The 16,537-nt window shown below is 39.5% G+C and overlaps 2 protein-coding genes and 1 non-coding gene across 10 annotated transcripts; 1 reads left to right on the top strand and 2 right to left on the bottom strand.

Annotated features, from left to right (window-relative positions):
- Positions 1–638: 638 nt before the first annotated feature.
- trnal-cag (transfer RNA leucine (anticodon CAG)) lies at positions 639–721 on the bottom strand. The gene has a single exon. It is a non-coding gene; the product is annotated as a tRNA-Leu (tRNA).
- Positions 722–929: 208 nt separating this feature from the next.
- Positions 930–4,134, top strand: dusp23b (dual specificity phosphatase 23b). 8 transcript variants are annotated; one of them, XM_023420946.2, is made up of 5 exons: positions 942–1,018; positions 1,453–1,483; positions 1,639–1,681; positions 1,941–2,220; positions 3,073–4,134. In XM_023420946.2, the coding sequence occupies exons 4-5, from the start codon at positions 1,951–1,953 to the stop codon at positions 3,256–3,258; spliced, it is 456 nt and encodes a 151-aa protein (XP_023276714.1). In that variant the 5' UTR covers positions 942–1,018; positions 1,453–1,483; positions 1,639–1,681; positions 1,941–1,950; the 3' UTR covers positions 3,259–4,134. The 8 variants fall into 8 exon arrangements, with proteins under 8 accessions (XP_023276717.1, XP_023276714.1, XP_087034008.1 ...); XM_023420945.2 differs by lacking the exon at positions 942–1,018 and adding an exon at positions 1,115–1,237; XM_023420943.2 differs by lacking the exon at positions 942–1,018 and adding an exon at positions 1,132–1,328.
- On the bottom strand, positions 3,627–16,182 carry afdnb (afadin, adherens junction formation factor b). Its single transcript, XM_023420923.2, has 24 exons — positions 16,011–16,182; positions 14,570–14,762; positions 13,793–13,899; positions 13,512–13,639; positions 13,304–13,401; positions 13,024–13,104; positions 12,688–12,893; positions 12,413–12,558; positions 11,696–11,790; positions 11,297–11,568; positions 10,672–10,815; positions 8,052–8,250; positions 7,810–7,901; positions 7,621–7,710; positions 7,423–7,488; positions 7,225–7,298; positions 6,977–7,095; positions 6,722–6,886; positions 6,492–6,586; positions 5,955–6,095; positions 4,907–5,800; positions 4,206–4,305; positions 4,032–4,083; positions 3,627–3,720 (listed from the first exon to the last, which is right to left on the bottom strand). Exons 1-24 carry the CDS (start codon positions 16,104–16,106, stop codon positions 3,627–3,629), a joined length of 3,747 nt encoding a protein of 1,248 aa, XP_023276691.1. The 5' UTR covers positions 16,107–16,182.
- Between the last annotated feature and the right edge of the window lie 355 nt (positions 16,183–16,537).

The following is a 16,537-nucleotide window of genomic DNA, read 5'->3' as shown; positions in this document are numbered from 1 at the left end:
GTTATATTTTTACAAATTAAATAAAGTGTACACACAGGTCAAATTGTTAAATAATCTAAGCAAATAATCTTATAAAGCAAAAATAAATGCTAAACCAAAAATACTACATCAATACATTTTCACAAAGATGTACTACTTAACAACAAAATAAACATGACTTGAGTAAAATATAAAGATTTAGAAAATATGACTTTGGTATTTATACATTGAACTACCCTACAGTATATGAAAGAAGAGCGGAAATAATTCTTCTATTTCCACTAGTCACTTTTCATGCATTTCATGCCAAAAATAATTCACATATGGTTTGGTTGGGTGGCTGAAGTTTTCTGTTATGGATTAATCAGACTGGCTGCGGTGGTTGGGCTAATGTCAGACTATGTTAGCTCAGGGTCAGAATCAGAATGAGAATAAAAAAAATGACTTTACTGTCATTTCAAAAGCATTGCACATAACCCAACAACAGAACGATTTAGAGAAACTAAAACCTTTTCTGACAGTGGCCTAGTACTTTCAAGCGGCGCGTGCCGTGAAGGAAACTGTATATAACATGTACCGATATAGATCCGCATGTACCGCTACAGCCACTTTTCAACTTCGGCAGCGTCAGTGAAGAAGAAAAAAAAAAAAAAAGTTATTGTCAGAAGTGGGATTCGAACCCACGCCTCCAGAGGAGACTGCGACCTGAACGCAGCGCCTTAGACCGCTCGGCCATCCTGACATGTATCTTCACGGTGCCCTCGGATTTTATAAAATTCACTATTAAATTCTGCCATATATTTTGTTAAAATTGTAGTTTAATGTCTGTTTTATGGTCGTATAGTGACATAGTAAAGAACTTCTACGGTCCAAATGGCGATGGAGACGTTAAAGCACAGATTCTTTCTAATGGATATATATATATATATATATATATATAAATATATGAAATGATAACGGCTGCTGGTCTCATTATCTCACCTAGCCTTTCAAAACTGAGTTACAGTGACAGCTGTTTTCCACGCCGTTGAACCGGCTGGTAAGATTAACTCCTGCACTACCACACCTAGCATTGCAACAGACTTCAGATATCCTCGGTTGTATAATGTACTTGAAGCTACTGTTACTGTAGGGAGCGAACGGAAGGTTTGTCTCAGTTAACTTGGAGAATTAGCTCGATGGTTAGCTAGATAGCACCGGCTCGACAAGTAGCGGAACACTCACTCTTCACAAAGAAAACCCGCAAGTAACTTTGCAGGTGATTTGCGGGAGAGACAGAGCTTTGAAACAAACTTGTTACCGTCTGACTATTGATTAATAGTGAATGTCTTCGCTTTAGCAACGAGCTGGTATGTATATGACACTAGCTGTTAGCTAGTTAGCTGTAAGCGGCTCTGAATTAGTTTCTTGACATAGTAGTTAAACTACATGCTACGCTCTTGCCTTGTTCTTATGATCTTTCTGTAAAACTAGGTGGAGTCTGGTGGGTGTATTTCCACATCAGGTCTGTGTCTTATTCTGTTTAAACATGTACTATTAAACTAATCCCTCAGTAAGACACTGGACTATCTGGACCAGCCAGTATGCTAATGTCGGCTAAGCAAATAGCTGTTTTAAAGTGTCCCACTCCTGTTGTTTACTTTGTGTACTTTCTCACAGGCTCGACAACCGCTTCACCCGAATCAGTCAACTTGTTGAAAAGGTAATATTTGCTGAAATACTTGCTTCTACTTGCCAAAGCCAGGTAAAAACATATTTGCAGCATGTCTCACCGGGCCACTCTTGTATTAACGTGCATAACAATAGTACTATGTTAATGGACTTATCCCTCATTTTTAAATCCGAGAGTGTTTGATGCATACTTTCATTGCAAGTTTTCACTGCTTTATTAAATGGTTTAATAAAGCACATCAGTGGTCTATGCAAATAAACTTGACATGACTCTGTCTGTCTCTCCTCAGTTTTACAATCATGACATCGACCCCTCCACACAATTTCTCCTGGGTCGAGCCAGACAAACTGGCCGGACTGGCACTGCCAAGGATGACATCTGAATACCAGTACCTGCTGGACAACGGTATCAAACACCTGGTTTGCCTGTGTGAGAGAAAACCACCTTACCATGACTCGTGCCCGGAGTTACAGCTGCACCACATCAAGATAGCTGACTTCACTCCTCCTTCACCGAGTCAGATCGATAGATTCCTCTCTGTCGTTGAAGAGGCCAACTCCAAGGGGGAGGTAAGATCTCGGACACGTGATAGATTGTGATGTGATGGATGGTTATGCTTCCATCCCTAAGTACTTAAAGGACTCTCCAGAGTCAAGTATAGTATCGTACGCTGGCTCACAAGCTACAGTTCTGTAACGTTAAACATTTGGCATCGAGCTTAGTTGAGCCCATGAGATAGTGGAAGGGAAAAACTGCCTTTCACAACCTTGCAGTTTCTCCAAAGAGCATGAATCAGAAAGGGAAAAGGTTGTAACAGACTTTGTCAGTGTATAGAATTGCACACCATGTTGGCCTGCAGGTTGGCCGCAGACCCCGGGGTTGGCGGTTCGATCCCCAGCTCCCCCGAGCTCAGGTTGCGTCCGGTGTCAACGCTATGCCAAGTAAAATAGTTTTGATCACAACTCACGAACAAGAGAAAGCAGTGGTGCAGTTATATCAGCACACCAAGTTACATTTACAGGGGGAATTTAGTGACACTTTTGCATCGGTTGGGAAGCAGATGTAGCAGTGATTAATATAGTTAATAAGTACAAAAACAATAGGGAGAAGTGCCTCAGTTATACTCCTAAATTAATAATTTATTATGGAGGAATAAGAAAATATTTTATAAAACCTACGCTGAATCAAATATGTGGATGGTGATTTGAGTAGTTGGTATTGTTTGCTAGAAAAAAGTAACATCAGCAACTACTTGATCTAAATTTTTGACATTTAATTTCCTTGATGACGGACTAATCATTCAACTGTTTCAGCTTGTAAAAATAAAGTGCAATTTCCTGTCTCGTAACAGAAACTAATGCAGGGTGTGTGCATGGTTACAGCTGATTAACCAAAGTAAATATTGTATTGTTCCTCTTCAGGGTGTGGCAGTGCACTGCATGCATGGCCATGGGAGAACTGGGACCATGCTGGCCTGCTACCTGGTGAAGACGAGGAAGATTTCAGGCATCGACGCCATCAATGAGATCCGCACACTGAGGCGAGGCTCGATCGAAACTCATGAACAAGAGAAAGCAGTGGTGCAGTTTTATCAGCGCACCAAGTAACTTTAAAGTAACACGTTTGCATCTGTTAGGAAGCAGATGTAGCCATGATTATTACAGTTAATAAGTACAAAATGATGGGACGAGGTGCCTCAGTTATTCTCCTAAATTAATACTTTATTATGTAGGAATAAGAAAATACAAATCAGATCAAAACACTGAAAGTCCCGGACAACAACAATGAACTCAAATGTTGAAATTACCATATGCCCTTGTGACATTTAACTACGACAAACATTTCTGCAGTTAATACATACACACACTGCCCTCTTAAATGGTACTATATACTGTTTAGCCAGCACATTATTACTTTTCTTTATATAGACATGCTCTTCTTCTGAGGTTTCTGTTTACACAGCTTCAACCCTCATTTACGCACTGGACGCCAGGGAAAAGAGACGCTGACGCTCCTTGAATGTGAGCTTTTCAGGAGCCGTTGGTCTCTTGATTTTCTCCTCCTGGTTTCTGCAAGTAAACAATGATATGAGAAGAAATACTTGAATTTTATTACATATATGGGACACAAACAGCACATAGTGTCATCTGCAGATTTATTTTACTCAGGGATTTTCTTTTCAAACCCTTGTAAAGTGGAGAGAAAGAAATTTAAGAAGCAGAATAGGCTAATGTAATAATCCTGCTGTGATGCTACACAGCTGTGCATATACATTTGTTTCATTAAGTCATCATGAATAGAAATGCTCCATAAATAGCCCTGTGTTAGATTTTATTTAATTTTAATGTTTCTCTTCAATTGCCAAAAAATATAAACTCACTCTTCTGATGCCATGTTGTGAGCGTCTTCAGTCAGTCCAGTTGGTCTCTGACCTGCCAGACACAGAAATGTTGCAATTGAAAATAAAGAAAATATATGTTTGATGAGGACTGCCTCTTTTATGAAAGTGACTGCAAAATATGACGTTATTTTTTATTCACAAGTGAAAAACGACCTGTCTCCGTGTTGTCTTCCTCTCGGGAGAGATGATTTCCTGTCTGCTTTTCCGACTCTTTCAGTTGGCTGTTGACGTTTCCTCCAGAGCTTCTTTTGCTCTAAAGATGGGGGGGGATCAGATTTAGGTTATTATGGCTTTTTAAATATCACCTAAGTACACGCTGGTGAGTTACTTTTGTCGCTTGCTGATACATGGAGATCCACTGATCTAAAGATATTTAGCCTGTAGTCACAGAAATAACCTGATCTGATTCAAATACTGATCTTATAGAGTGTAACCAGAGAAAGTAGAAACATTTAAAACACTATAATACACTATGATCATGGAGTAGTAATTTACAAGTTGTGTTTTAGTTTAACCTGTGTCATGTGAACTACCACTGTCCCAAGACATTATAAACATGTTTTAACAGGTTAAACCATAATGCTATATGATAAATAAAATCTCACCATATGTTTGGTCGCAGTGTTAGGGGAATCTCTGTGTCTCTGTGTTATGTATCTCCATATGTTATGTTTATTTCTAGAAGTTATTAAGGTATTAAATGTTTCATACACTTCCCTTTAACCTGGCTAATCTGCCTACATTTCCCACAAAACCTCTGGGCACTTCAAAATTGACATGCACAACAAAATGAAGTAAGAAGATATTTTAGTGTGGATTTTCCCTGTAGCTGAGACCTGTGACGTGTGTTTCACCTGTGCTCTCGTCTCCAGCTGCTGTATCGTCACCATCATGTCCAACTCCTCATCTTCCTCCTCATCCTCATCCTCTCCTCTCTGCTGAATCTCCTTCAGCCTCTTCTGAAACTGCCACTCCAGGCTGAGTTTTCGGAGTCGGTCGTTCTCCACCGCAGAGCGCTGCACTTTAGCCTGGAGCTCCTGCACCTCCTGCTCCAGGAGCTCCACCGCCTGAAGCCTCTGCAGCTTCTCCAGCTTCTCCTGGGCCTCCCTCCTCCACGGGTCAGACAGCTCCTGGGGGTCTGTCTGCTTCATAGGGCCCGTTCGCTGCTTCTGTTGAGTGGGAGGCTCTTGGAAGGAAACATGTTTTGTTGGAGTGATGCTTACTTGGGGTTTTACTGCGTGACCCCTGAATATGCTGGGTTGTTGTTGCTGCTGTGATGAAAGCGAGGGCTGAGGTAGCTTCTTCATTGCAGAAATGGGGCATGCATAAATATGGTTAGCTTGGTTTTGTTCATGTCCATTTACTTTAAGAGTTTGGCTCATCTTCATTGACAGCAAAGACGAACTCTGGAAGGTGATGAGAGGAGGATTTGACTGTGTGTTCACTGCTCTGGTTACAGGGATGTCTATACGTATGGGCTGAACCGAAGGCGTAGGTGTTGGATGTTGTGAAAACGGGGCTCTCCAGACACCGGCGCCACTTGTGAGAGCGCCCTGCTGTCGTTTTTTGGGAGAAGTGTTATCAGAGAGGATGTCGTGAATAGAAACACTGGAGCGAATTGGGAAAGATGAATAGTGGCTCATGGTTTGATTTGCACTCCGCTCCTGCTGCTCCCACGTGTTCTGCCTTTTGTCCAGCAGGGGGCCTCCACCATCCATACACAAGTTTTCCTGTGAGCGTGCTTGACGCTAGAGGAGTAAATACAAAGGTTTTAGTAATATTAACCTAGTTCTACTTATCACTTCATGAACACTAAGTCAATTTTCCTTTGTTTCCTGTTCAGCACATACAACATATGATGATATATGACATTTTTAGAGCCTGAAGAATGTCAAGATTTACCATTAAGGTCTTCTTATTGGAGCTCTGTCCATCCAAAGGTCTAAGAGACACTTTCAGTGTTTGCTGTTGTCGACTGGATTCAGATACGTTCTTGTCCTGGGATTTAGGGGTAGGAAGTGTCAAGTATTCCCTGTGAAATGTCTGAATAGAAGACAAAAAAAGTGTTTTTTGTGTCATAAATTCATTCAAAAGCTGCAGATTTTTGTTACTATTCAATATTTCCCTCCAGTTTGGGTGTTAAGCTGACACAGTTTTCTAATGTGGCCAAGAAATTGGGTGGGGAAAAAAAATTATTTTAACAGATATTCAAACTATTGTGGGAATGCCTATATAAGCCCAGGGCAAATAAAGTAATAATACAAGCATTTTAAATGAAAATGTGGAGAAACTGTAAAGAAATATGAGATTTTCCCTTTTTTCAGATTAAAATCACTTTTGTCATTGTCAATAAAAGTTCCTGATTATATTTCTAGTAATATCGTAGCCTTTACCACAAAGGTTGAAAAAATAAGGTCTACTAACTAACAAATATCTCACATCAGTGCAAAGGTTGATACTTGAAACAGCAGCGATGTTGCTCCCTCTCACAACAGGGTCAACAGGTTCGTCTCCATCCTCCAGGCAAAGGTCTGCTGAAATAAGGAGAAAAAATAAACACACAGGAGTTGTTCTTATGACTCACCCTCAAGCATTAAAAATATTTCACATTAAGGCATTTACTGTATGTGCCTGGGAGCAATAAGTGATCAAAATAGAAGTGCACCCACTGGTCATGTTGGGGTTGGACCGATAAAGCTGCCTGTTTCTCTGCATTATCTGCTCTTTCTTCCTTTTGCTGCTTCCGTGGAGCTGTTCTGAGGGACCAGTGTCCACCACACTGTACAGCATGAGCTCTTTACCGCTCTTTAGCTCTTCAGCATTGCTTTTATCACCTTGTGAAGCAAGAAAATGAGAAGTCTTAATTAGGTCACAAAGGACAGATAGTGAAATAAAAAATAGTTTTATGTTTACTTGGTTCTTACTTGCAGTCCTCTCTGGACCTGGTTCGCTCAGCAGAGCCTCCAGGCCGTGGTAGCTCGCTGCAAACTTTTCAACCTGTAAGGTCACAACAGGGCCGGTTTGCACCATGATAGTTGCTGCCCTAAATCAATACAAAATGAATAAAGTCAACATCCATTCCATTGTCTTATTAAACTGTTAGCAACACAGCCTGTCTTTCATTTAAAAACTATGGGGACCATCTCACAAAAACACACTGTTATGTAGCTACCTTTCTTGGCTTAGGCCGACCAGGCTTCGACCATCCACACTGAGCAGCTGGTCCCCAGCTGTTAACCTGCCATTCTGCACACAGTAGAGACACACAAGATTTATTTCAAGCTTTCCTTGTATAGTTTCATTAAAATGATTCTGCTGTGTTTTCTATTCACACGTCAAGTTAAGCTGAATTAAAAATGTGAGATCTCACCATTTCAGCTGGTCCTCCCCTGACAATAGATTTGATATAAATCCCAAGGTTACCCTGCCGTGCTCCCTGTGGCAAAACAAGAGGGAGGGTGTTAATTAGCTGAGACATCTAGCAGATAGTTTCTGTGTTTGAATAGTTCCAGTTAGTGAGCACATCACAATTAGGGAAAAAATGTTTAGTCAAATTTGAGGTAGTCACCTTGGCAGCCACGATGCTGATCCCCATACCGCTGTTGAGAGGTTTGTTCAGTGTGATAGTCACAATCTCTGGCTCTCTGTGTGCTGCTTTCTGAAGAAAAAGAATTAAACGTATGACTGCTGCATAAATGCTTGATTTTATCTTGAAATTAAATTCTATGTCAACACATCTGGGACACTGAGTATTTACCAAGTACATGCTCTGTACAGAGGGTGTAGACTCAGTGAAATATACGGTCCAGTCACCTTTGGAGTTTGGCTGGGATGTTAAAGAGCAGAGTCCTGGAAGAGAAAGATTTCATCCAGTACAAATACCTGACAAATAACCTATTCTAGGTGTGTTTATCTTATCTTTACAATACAGCCCTGGGATATGATTTTCGGATTTTGACATTTTTTTTAAAATATGAAAGAATATTCAGTGTCCCATACCTTTTCGGCAAATTGGCTCCAAAAACTCCCTAAACCCTGGAGGGATCCCTCTCACAGTGTCACAAGAGTATCCTCCCTCTGGCAGCAGGAAGGGGAGGTGGAGGTCAAGGCTCTCCTCCAGCTGGATGTCCCGTCCTTCACTCCGAATCAGGTTGTCTGCTGAGGCCTGAGCAGCCGTCACTACAGCATCGATCAAATCCTGCAGCGAGGACGACAAGTGGATCAGACAGCGGAAATATTTCAGGAAAAGGTCGTTCTAGTATATAGATTGACATTTGTCATTCTGTGACAAGGCTCCAATCTGCCTGCTGTGACCCTGAGCAATGCTGAAGACCTCCCTGCAGACCCTGCAGATGACCCTGAACTCTGTCAGTGGAGACAGATTGTTGATAATTCTTATATACTTTTAATGAAGTAAGATTTTGAGTGCATGATTTGTAATGCTTTTAGTGACTTCAGTAAAGATCTAAATACTTCTTTAACCACTGGCAGAGGAAGAAGCTGTTATAATGACTGGAATTAGTTGGTGTCGTCATGGTAACAGCAGTAATAGCTGTCATGGTAACAGCAGTTGAAGCAGTTCCCATTTGCTATATTCATATTTTTGGGTTTCAACTCCACATATAGCTAGCAATTTAGTTGCAGTAATGCTTACAGTGTACACTTTAGTTTCACTACTTTACTAATCTAACAAAGCATGTAACATAAAGATTATAGGACTGATAAATCCATAAACACAAAAACAGATCACACTTATCTCCAGAACTTCTTTGTAAAAGCTCAAATAAATCAAATTTGAACTTAATTTCTCTAAGGTTCAGTATCCTCCTCAGCATAATATTTCGGACAGTAATGTTCTAACGTTTCTTCAGGTTCAGGCTTTTTGAGTAGTAGTATTTTTGAGAGCGTTACTGTTGTACCAATGTTTATTTCAGATAATCTTTTATTTCTTGTTACTTTCTAATCAGTACTCATGGTAATTCAAACAGTAACGAACTTAGCCGTTTTTCAGTAAAGGCGGGATATTTAAATTGACAAAGCCACGCCCACTGCTACTACCGATGTCCCAGACTGTTTTCGTTCGTTCGCGTTAGCTGCTAAGTAGCTAACAGTACATCAGGTGCCACAAATGTTTAGCTGCCTCAAGGTAGAGTTTTCTAACCTGCTGTCAACAGCCTGTGACGACGACTGCGTCTCTTCATTCTTCAACAAGCTAAGTGTTTGTTGATTCCTGCTGTCAGTTTTGGCTAAGGTCAGTTGTTGTTTGTGTGTTTGGCTAACACAGCTACTCGACTAACGCTCTCTTGCTGTATTTTGTGGCTGTTTTATTTGTGCTTTTATACTGCTTTCATCTACTTATGTGAAGTATTTGCATTGGTACTACCTGCAAAGTAATTTCTTGTAGTGGCTGGACTCTTTTTTCAAAATTCAATTTGTATTACTTTTGTTGTCTTAATACGAGATTGTGCCTCTACAATCTATTAACGTTAGTAGTTAGCTAGCTACATTAGAGTCACAGATAGCATCCATTAGTATTGGAAAAAAACAGCTGTTTTAAAAAGGTATTTTTCCAATCCTAAAACACTCTTGCAAACAATTGCATAAAAACATATATTCTGTCTGCTGAGATAAAAATATTTTTAACCTAAGTATTTCCTCACCCTAACAACTTCCTCACTTCTCGGTTGTTTTTGTAGGACACAGTATAATTACAAACACTGTATTGTGTCTGAATATTGTAACACATTTTTTAGTGCTGTACAAAGTGAAGCAAGGAGGTGCCAACAGTTAATGTTGTTAACCAGCCTATTAACCTGTCTCTCAATATAGATGAGAATGAGACAAAGTCAGACTTTTTTTGGCACATGCATTGTGATGCTTTCATGTTATTTGATAGTTATGGTGATGAAATATTAATGTTTGTTTGAATCTTAGTGGCTGAACTGAGTTTGTACCATATTTCCAGTTAGGTTGTTGCTGTTGTTTAGGAGGAGTTTGCTACTGGCTTATTGCAAACCAAGGCTCTAATTGAGAATAATATTGTAAATGAATTCTGTCATGGCCATTTACAAAATTAATGTCCTGTAATAATAGCCTAATGGAAAACTTGATTTGGCTTTTGTCACCCAGGGGATAGGTAGTCACATTAAAATTTTTTTCACACACCTCATATTCAGCAAAGTATTAGAGAAATATTTCACTCAGAAGCAATCGGGTAATGTGACAACTCGCTTTACTGTTCTTCATATATTATTCATCATCATATTCGTCATTGTTAATTATTCATATTATTAAATCTATACTGCTGAGCTTCTGTTCTGTGGTTGAGGCTACTGCTACACTTGGCCACATGCATTGTAAAACTTAAGGTTATATCTATATAGTGGTCATTTGCTATGTACCATATGTGTATCATATCAACACTGTGTCCTGCCTGTCCACATGAATTGGCGACTGAGATCCGATTAGTAGTAGTACTTTAATTTCTTCAGATGATTCCTTTTGATATCAAAAATCTCTTGCAAGGATTTCACTCAAAAGCAACATCACATTTTTAGTTGCAAACAGGAAAAAAAACAGAAGCATAAAAGTAGTGGAGGAACACACCCAAAGTACTCACAGGGGGGATGTGAGGCTCATTGTTTGCGTAGAGGTAGCCTGCGAGCAACGTCTGCAGCTGCAGTGAGTTCAATTTGAAACTGGTATTATGGATGTCCTTCGCGTTTTCCATTGAGTACTTATTCATGGTCAGGAGTGCGGTTGCCTAGAAACAGCCAGGCAACAGTATTTTAACATTTTGTACTAACTGAAATATCAAATATATGGTCAGACACTCAGTAAAACCTGAGATAAACACTGAAAAGCATGAACAAATTTATAAAGTAATTGTGTTATAAAGAAGCTCATATTGAATGTCATAATATTTGACCAACAGTATGCAGCCCAAAACATAAAGGGAAGACAGCATTTCCTCCAAATGCTGTCTTGCTTCAGTGGAAATGCTCTAAAACACAGTTTAAAGTATAATGAAATGCTCTTGCATCGATTTACAGTGATGTAGTGTTCCCATTACTCAAACTTAACGTTACTGAACAAAGAAATAGAAAATGTGCAAAGAAAATAACATCTGATTCAGGTTTAATGCTGTTTTTGTGGTTGCAGAAACCGATCTGATATTTCCTAAAAGGTCAGTCTAAGCCTTGTTTTTACCAATATCCAGACATGTAGTGCAGGGAGGGACCAACCTGGATGATGTGTCCTAGGTGGCAGTCAGCAGCCAGCTCCAGGCCCTGCCTCTCTGCCCAGGCTTCAATGGCGGTGAGCCTCTGGCGGAGAGCTGCTCCCCAGTAGTGGGAGCGCAGGCCTGGAGTGTTGGCCTCTGGGCTCATGAGCTGGTTGAAGAGCCAGGTGCTGATGAAGTGGAAGAGCTGGGAGAAGAGCTGGATGGTGAGGGCAGGGTTGACCCGACAGCGTCGTAAGAGAGACATGGTGTTCATTAAGGTGTTCAGCACCAGCTCTGTAACAAGCAGGACAGAAGTGCTAAGGCTATGTCTTGCAGCACTGCAGCTCTTCAAAGAGTGTTGAACTACATGGTGTACTGGGTGAAATAATTATTGTCTTAGTATTAAATTAATAAATGTTACCTATACCAGCTGGCAGGGGTCCGTGTTGCTCAGGATCAATCAAAAAAATTGGCAAGTGCTTCGTTAACTCATTTTGTAGACACTGTAGCAGGCAACTTGGGAGAATAAAACACACATAAAAACATAGCCTTAAGCTAACGATCACCACACTACCTAGGTTGGGAGAATACATAGAGAGATGTATTCTGGGGCGGAAAATTATTATTTTGATTATTGATCGATTTATCTTTGTTGGGTTGAGTTGTTAGGTCTGAAAAATATCATAAAACATTGAAGGAAGTGATCCACGTTCCCTAAAGCCTGAGGAATCGTCATCTTATTGCTCATTCTGTCAAATATTCATCATTGCTATCATATTCACAAGGTGGGAAAAATGCATGTTGCAATAGCAGAGCAGTGCTGAAGTGCATGTGTATACTGTATGGTTGGGATTTGGGAGTTCAGGGTTGCTCTTGCAGTGGGAAAGAACCTATTTTTAAGTATGTATCCACCAAAACTGGTGGATAGAGACTTGCAGTGGCCTTTGAAAAGGGCAAAATCTTGAGATGGTGGAGAGTGAGTTGAGCAAGGTCACATATGATTTTAGCTACACTTCTGATTACACTTTTGTTGCACAGTGACCTGTTTGATGGGAGGAAGAAGGCTTTGGTCTTAGATGAGCTGTTGAGTATATGCTGCAGTAAAACTCTGACTCAGGCTGCAGGTCTGCTGATTTACCTGTAGGCTTTGTGCACCAGGTGGGAGAGATCCAGCTGACTTTGCTGTGTGAGCGGGCATAGGTCTTTATCATGCTTCAAGAAATTTAGCAGCTCAGAGGAGTTGGCTATCCAGAAGGCGAGAGCCCCAGCGATGGTCTGCTGCCTCTGAAGGACAAATATAGCAGTGATGTCATTTAAACTCAGAACATCTGGTATTTAGTTTTCCAATAAACTGTTATTCAGTCTTATCTGTGCAAATGTAACAAATGTAAATAAGTGGTTTCTTTGACTTGCCTGGATGACCTTCCCTGTCATGGCCACCATTTTGTTCGTGATTGAGGTTACACTGTGTGTTCGTCTTGAGGGTGGAAAGCCTTGCCTGTAATGGCGCTGCAGAGCAAAGCGTCCCACGGCATAGAGAATGTATGCAGGTGAGAGCTTGAAATGAACTGTGGAGGTGTTGGTGTAATTTATGACTGCAGACAGGAAGGCCTCCTCAGCTGAAATGTAAAAGACACCAGCAGGGGGCAGGAGGACAATATGAGAAGGAAGGGCAGTGAGTGACCAATTTGAGCATTATTAAACTAGAAAATAGCACTGTGGAAGGAAACCTTTTTATTTTATACTCACAGTTGTCACATAATTTAATCCCAAATGGTAATCCAGGTTGATCTGAAAAATCAGGATGAAGATTTCCTGAGAGCTTTTCTCCTGTAGTTTTGCAAAGAGAAATCATATGAGGAATATAAAAACCTGATTTGCAGCCATCCTGATTATGTGGTAAAATATAGTTCTTATTGATTGGAAGTGAAATATGCCTGTATTGTATGCATGGTTAGTACATTGCTCATGCACTAGACTTAACTGTCCATTATAATTTCTATTTTTGAACAATTTGCAGATTACTCACCCGGGGCTGCCTGACTCTGGTGCTTTTTGTTGTCTGTGCAATGTTTTGTTTCATGGTGAGGCCCATAAATGCTGTTGTTCAGTGGCTTTTCAGTTGACCTGGATATTGGATTTAAAGGGCAGGATGTTTTTCTGATAGTTAGGTACAGTGGGCCTGGGGCCAGTAGTCTGAAAAATAAATATTCATAGTGAACAATGAAATATTTTACCCGTTCTCATCTACTGAAACCTTGTCAGCAGCTTTAGTTTTGCTCTTCTCTGTCTTCTTTTCTTTTCTTGACAGTGTCCTCTTGAAGTTTTGGATCATACCTCCTTTCTCCTTCTCATGACAGTTTTCCTTTATTGTTCAACACATAAAAAAAGCACAAATATGAGATGGTGTGTGAGTTAAGGAAAGAACGACAGACTAGTATATCATACAATTAAATCATAATCTAGATACAACTGGTTAATTAATGCAATAAGTAGAATAGGTTGAGATTTAGGATACCTGGAAACTCTCCTTGTCTTTCTTGAGCACAAAACGTCCTTCTCTGTTTTCTGAGTTCCAGTTTAATTGTACAATCAAAGGTCTCTCATCCAGGTCCAGTTTGCGTTCTTAATCCACATATGAAACAAAGAAAACTAGTCAGAGTATAAACCTCAACGGTTTATGGAACAGCTGGACCAAGAGAAATCACATAAACAGCCTAAATGAGCAGGGAACTATGGGCATTACAGCATGTTGAACAGTAATACAGAATTGTATAGAAAGCTAAAATTAATTATTTTAGTTATTTTAGTTATCGATTAATCTGCCAAATAGACTTTTGATTAATTTTTCGGTCCGTTTCAAACAAACGTTCCACATGAAATCCTCAATGTTTTGTTCTGTCTGAACAGCTGTTAAACACCAGAAGATATTCAGATTGCAACTATTATCATTTAATTTGCTCATTATTTTGCAATTAATCATTTTGTCAAAAAAAAATTGAAAAATACCCATCAAATCTTTCCATATCCAAAGATGATGTCTTGTTTTGTTCGAGAAAAGTCCAAAACCCAAAGATTAAATATCCACATTAATGACGGTAGCAGTAAAACATTTGTGTGGGGTGGTGGGGGTTTGTGAACTTTTTTTGCCTTCTGAAAGGGGCCATGCCAGAAAAGGTTTGAGAACTACTGATTTAGTGTGACAATTTATCCACTGCGCTACACAATCCCAAATAGGCAAAGACGGAGCCGGACTCAGTCTAACTGCAATTACCCTCTGTAATTCAATGCTTACCCTTCTTGGCTTGGATCTCATACAGGGAATAACTAGTAGTCAGCATTTTCATATCAGGCCTGAATTTCTCTGAGAGAGTTTCAATGATCTCATGAGTTGAGGAGTTGCTGCAAACACGCAGGCATTTTGTGGCCACATTTCCTTCAACATGATCCTCAAAGTAGAAGCGCATCACGCCGTGAAACTCCTGGTTCTGCCAGGAAACAGAAAACGGTTTGTTTTTTAGTGTGTCCTGTGGTTTCTGTTCTTTTCATGTTCATCTTCATTCTGTTAATTGTACTGAGACAATATTGTTGAACAGACTTTGAGAATATATATATATATATATATAAATAAAGGCCAGTCTTCCATTTATAAAATGCTGCTTTGGATTTAAATTTAAAAAGTGAAAATGTCCCCTTCTCAATGTAGTGTTGTAAGATTCTTAAATGATACCAGAAAATTATTATGAATATAATACTTAGTTGCAGCCCCATAATCAATATCATGAGAGAGAATGCATTTCATGAAATTTGCTGTTTGCTGAACAGGAAACAGACAAGTAATAAGACCGAACACAGAGGAACAGAGGGGCAAAGGATTGTAAGTGTGACACAGTAAAGCATGAGCTAAAACTAAATGTACAGAATGTTTCATCACCAGGTCAAATCATTTTAGGTCCCTACAATGTATGGTCACAACAAAATGAACTTTAAATCAGATCAGAATCGTATCAAGGTTGTACAGCTGTGCCTAACACTTTAACGCTGACCACCACTGTAAATTACTAGCGTAGTAGTATTTCTACTATTGTTGTATTTCTATTACTACTCTCAGTTGCATATACTCTAAATCTGTCCATGACTTTGCATAATTATAACTCCATACTGTCCAAACTGATGACATTGTTTTTTGTATAGGGCTGCAACTAACCATTATGCTCATTATCATATAAACCACCACTTTTGTCTTGATTGATCTATGCAGTGTTTTGTCATCATCTGCTATCAATTAATTAATTAATTAACAAATTAGTTACCCAACTAATGACTATTTTGACAATCAATTATTAATTTCGGGAAATTTTCAAGTAAAAACTTGTTCCAGCTTTTCAAATTGCAAGATTTGCAGCTTTTCTGTTTTTGATCATAGTAAACCGAATACCTTTTGGACTGTTGGTCAGGCAAAACTGCAACTTGTGATTGGAATTTTTTTTTAATATATATTTTCTTACATTTTATAGATAAAATGAAAAAACGAAAAAATAATCAGCAGATTAATCAACAATGAGAAGAAATGTTGCAGCTCTACATAAGTACATTACAGCTACTGTTAACAAAACAGCTCTAAAAGCTCTTAAGGTAGATCTAAAACTGTCTGACAGTTGTGCAGAGACTGAAACTTTAATCCAAACTAAACTTTGTGGTGTATGGAAGCATTCTGATGCTTGCAGGCGACTCACCTCATCAGGTTGGCTTATTTCAAACAGGTCCAGTCTGTTGTTGTTCCACTGTCTGATGACTTTGGCTAATTTCTCTCGGTCTTCCTCCTCTGGCATTTTTCACCAATTAACCTCAAAGTTTATATCTGACAGGCTCCTGTAGATTTTCTCCAGAAAACGACAGAGAGGATAAAAAAATCCTGTGACTGAGAAGTTCTTTTCTGTCTTGCGTATTGTATCTATTAAGGCCCCACCCCTTCTTTAATTTATTCCCCATTAGTTATAAACTCATTATACTGAGCAGTGAGTTCTTAAACATAATTGCCTACTTCATCCTCACATCCACATCCCCTTTCGAAGCCCCCGGACCCCTCTGACCTCATTTAACGGGTCAGTGGATCTTTGTTATGTGAGGCAAACAGTTTCCTAATCATATATCCATCACCGGCAAGTGATTGCTATCTTTATAGTCGACCAAATTTATCGTAATTTTCTCTTTGTTATCATTTCCATCAACAGAAGTGCATGTTTTGATTTCCCACTAGCGT

The sequence above is a fragment of the Seriola lalandi genome, unplaced genomic scaffold (assembly GCF_002814215.2).
Source record: "Seriola lalandi dorsalis isolate HSWRI2012SDOR001 ecotype SW California unplaced genomic scaffold, Sedor1 jcf7180002054660, whole genome shotgun sequence".
NCBI classification, from domain to species: domain Eukaryota; kingdom Metazoa; phylum Chordata; class Actinopteri; order Carangiformes; family Carangidae; genus Seriola; species Seriola lalandi.
This window is presented reverse-complemented; position numbering and strand designations above follow the sequence as displayed.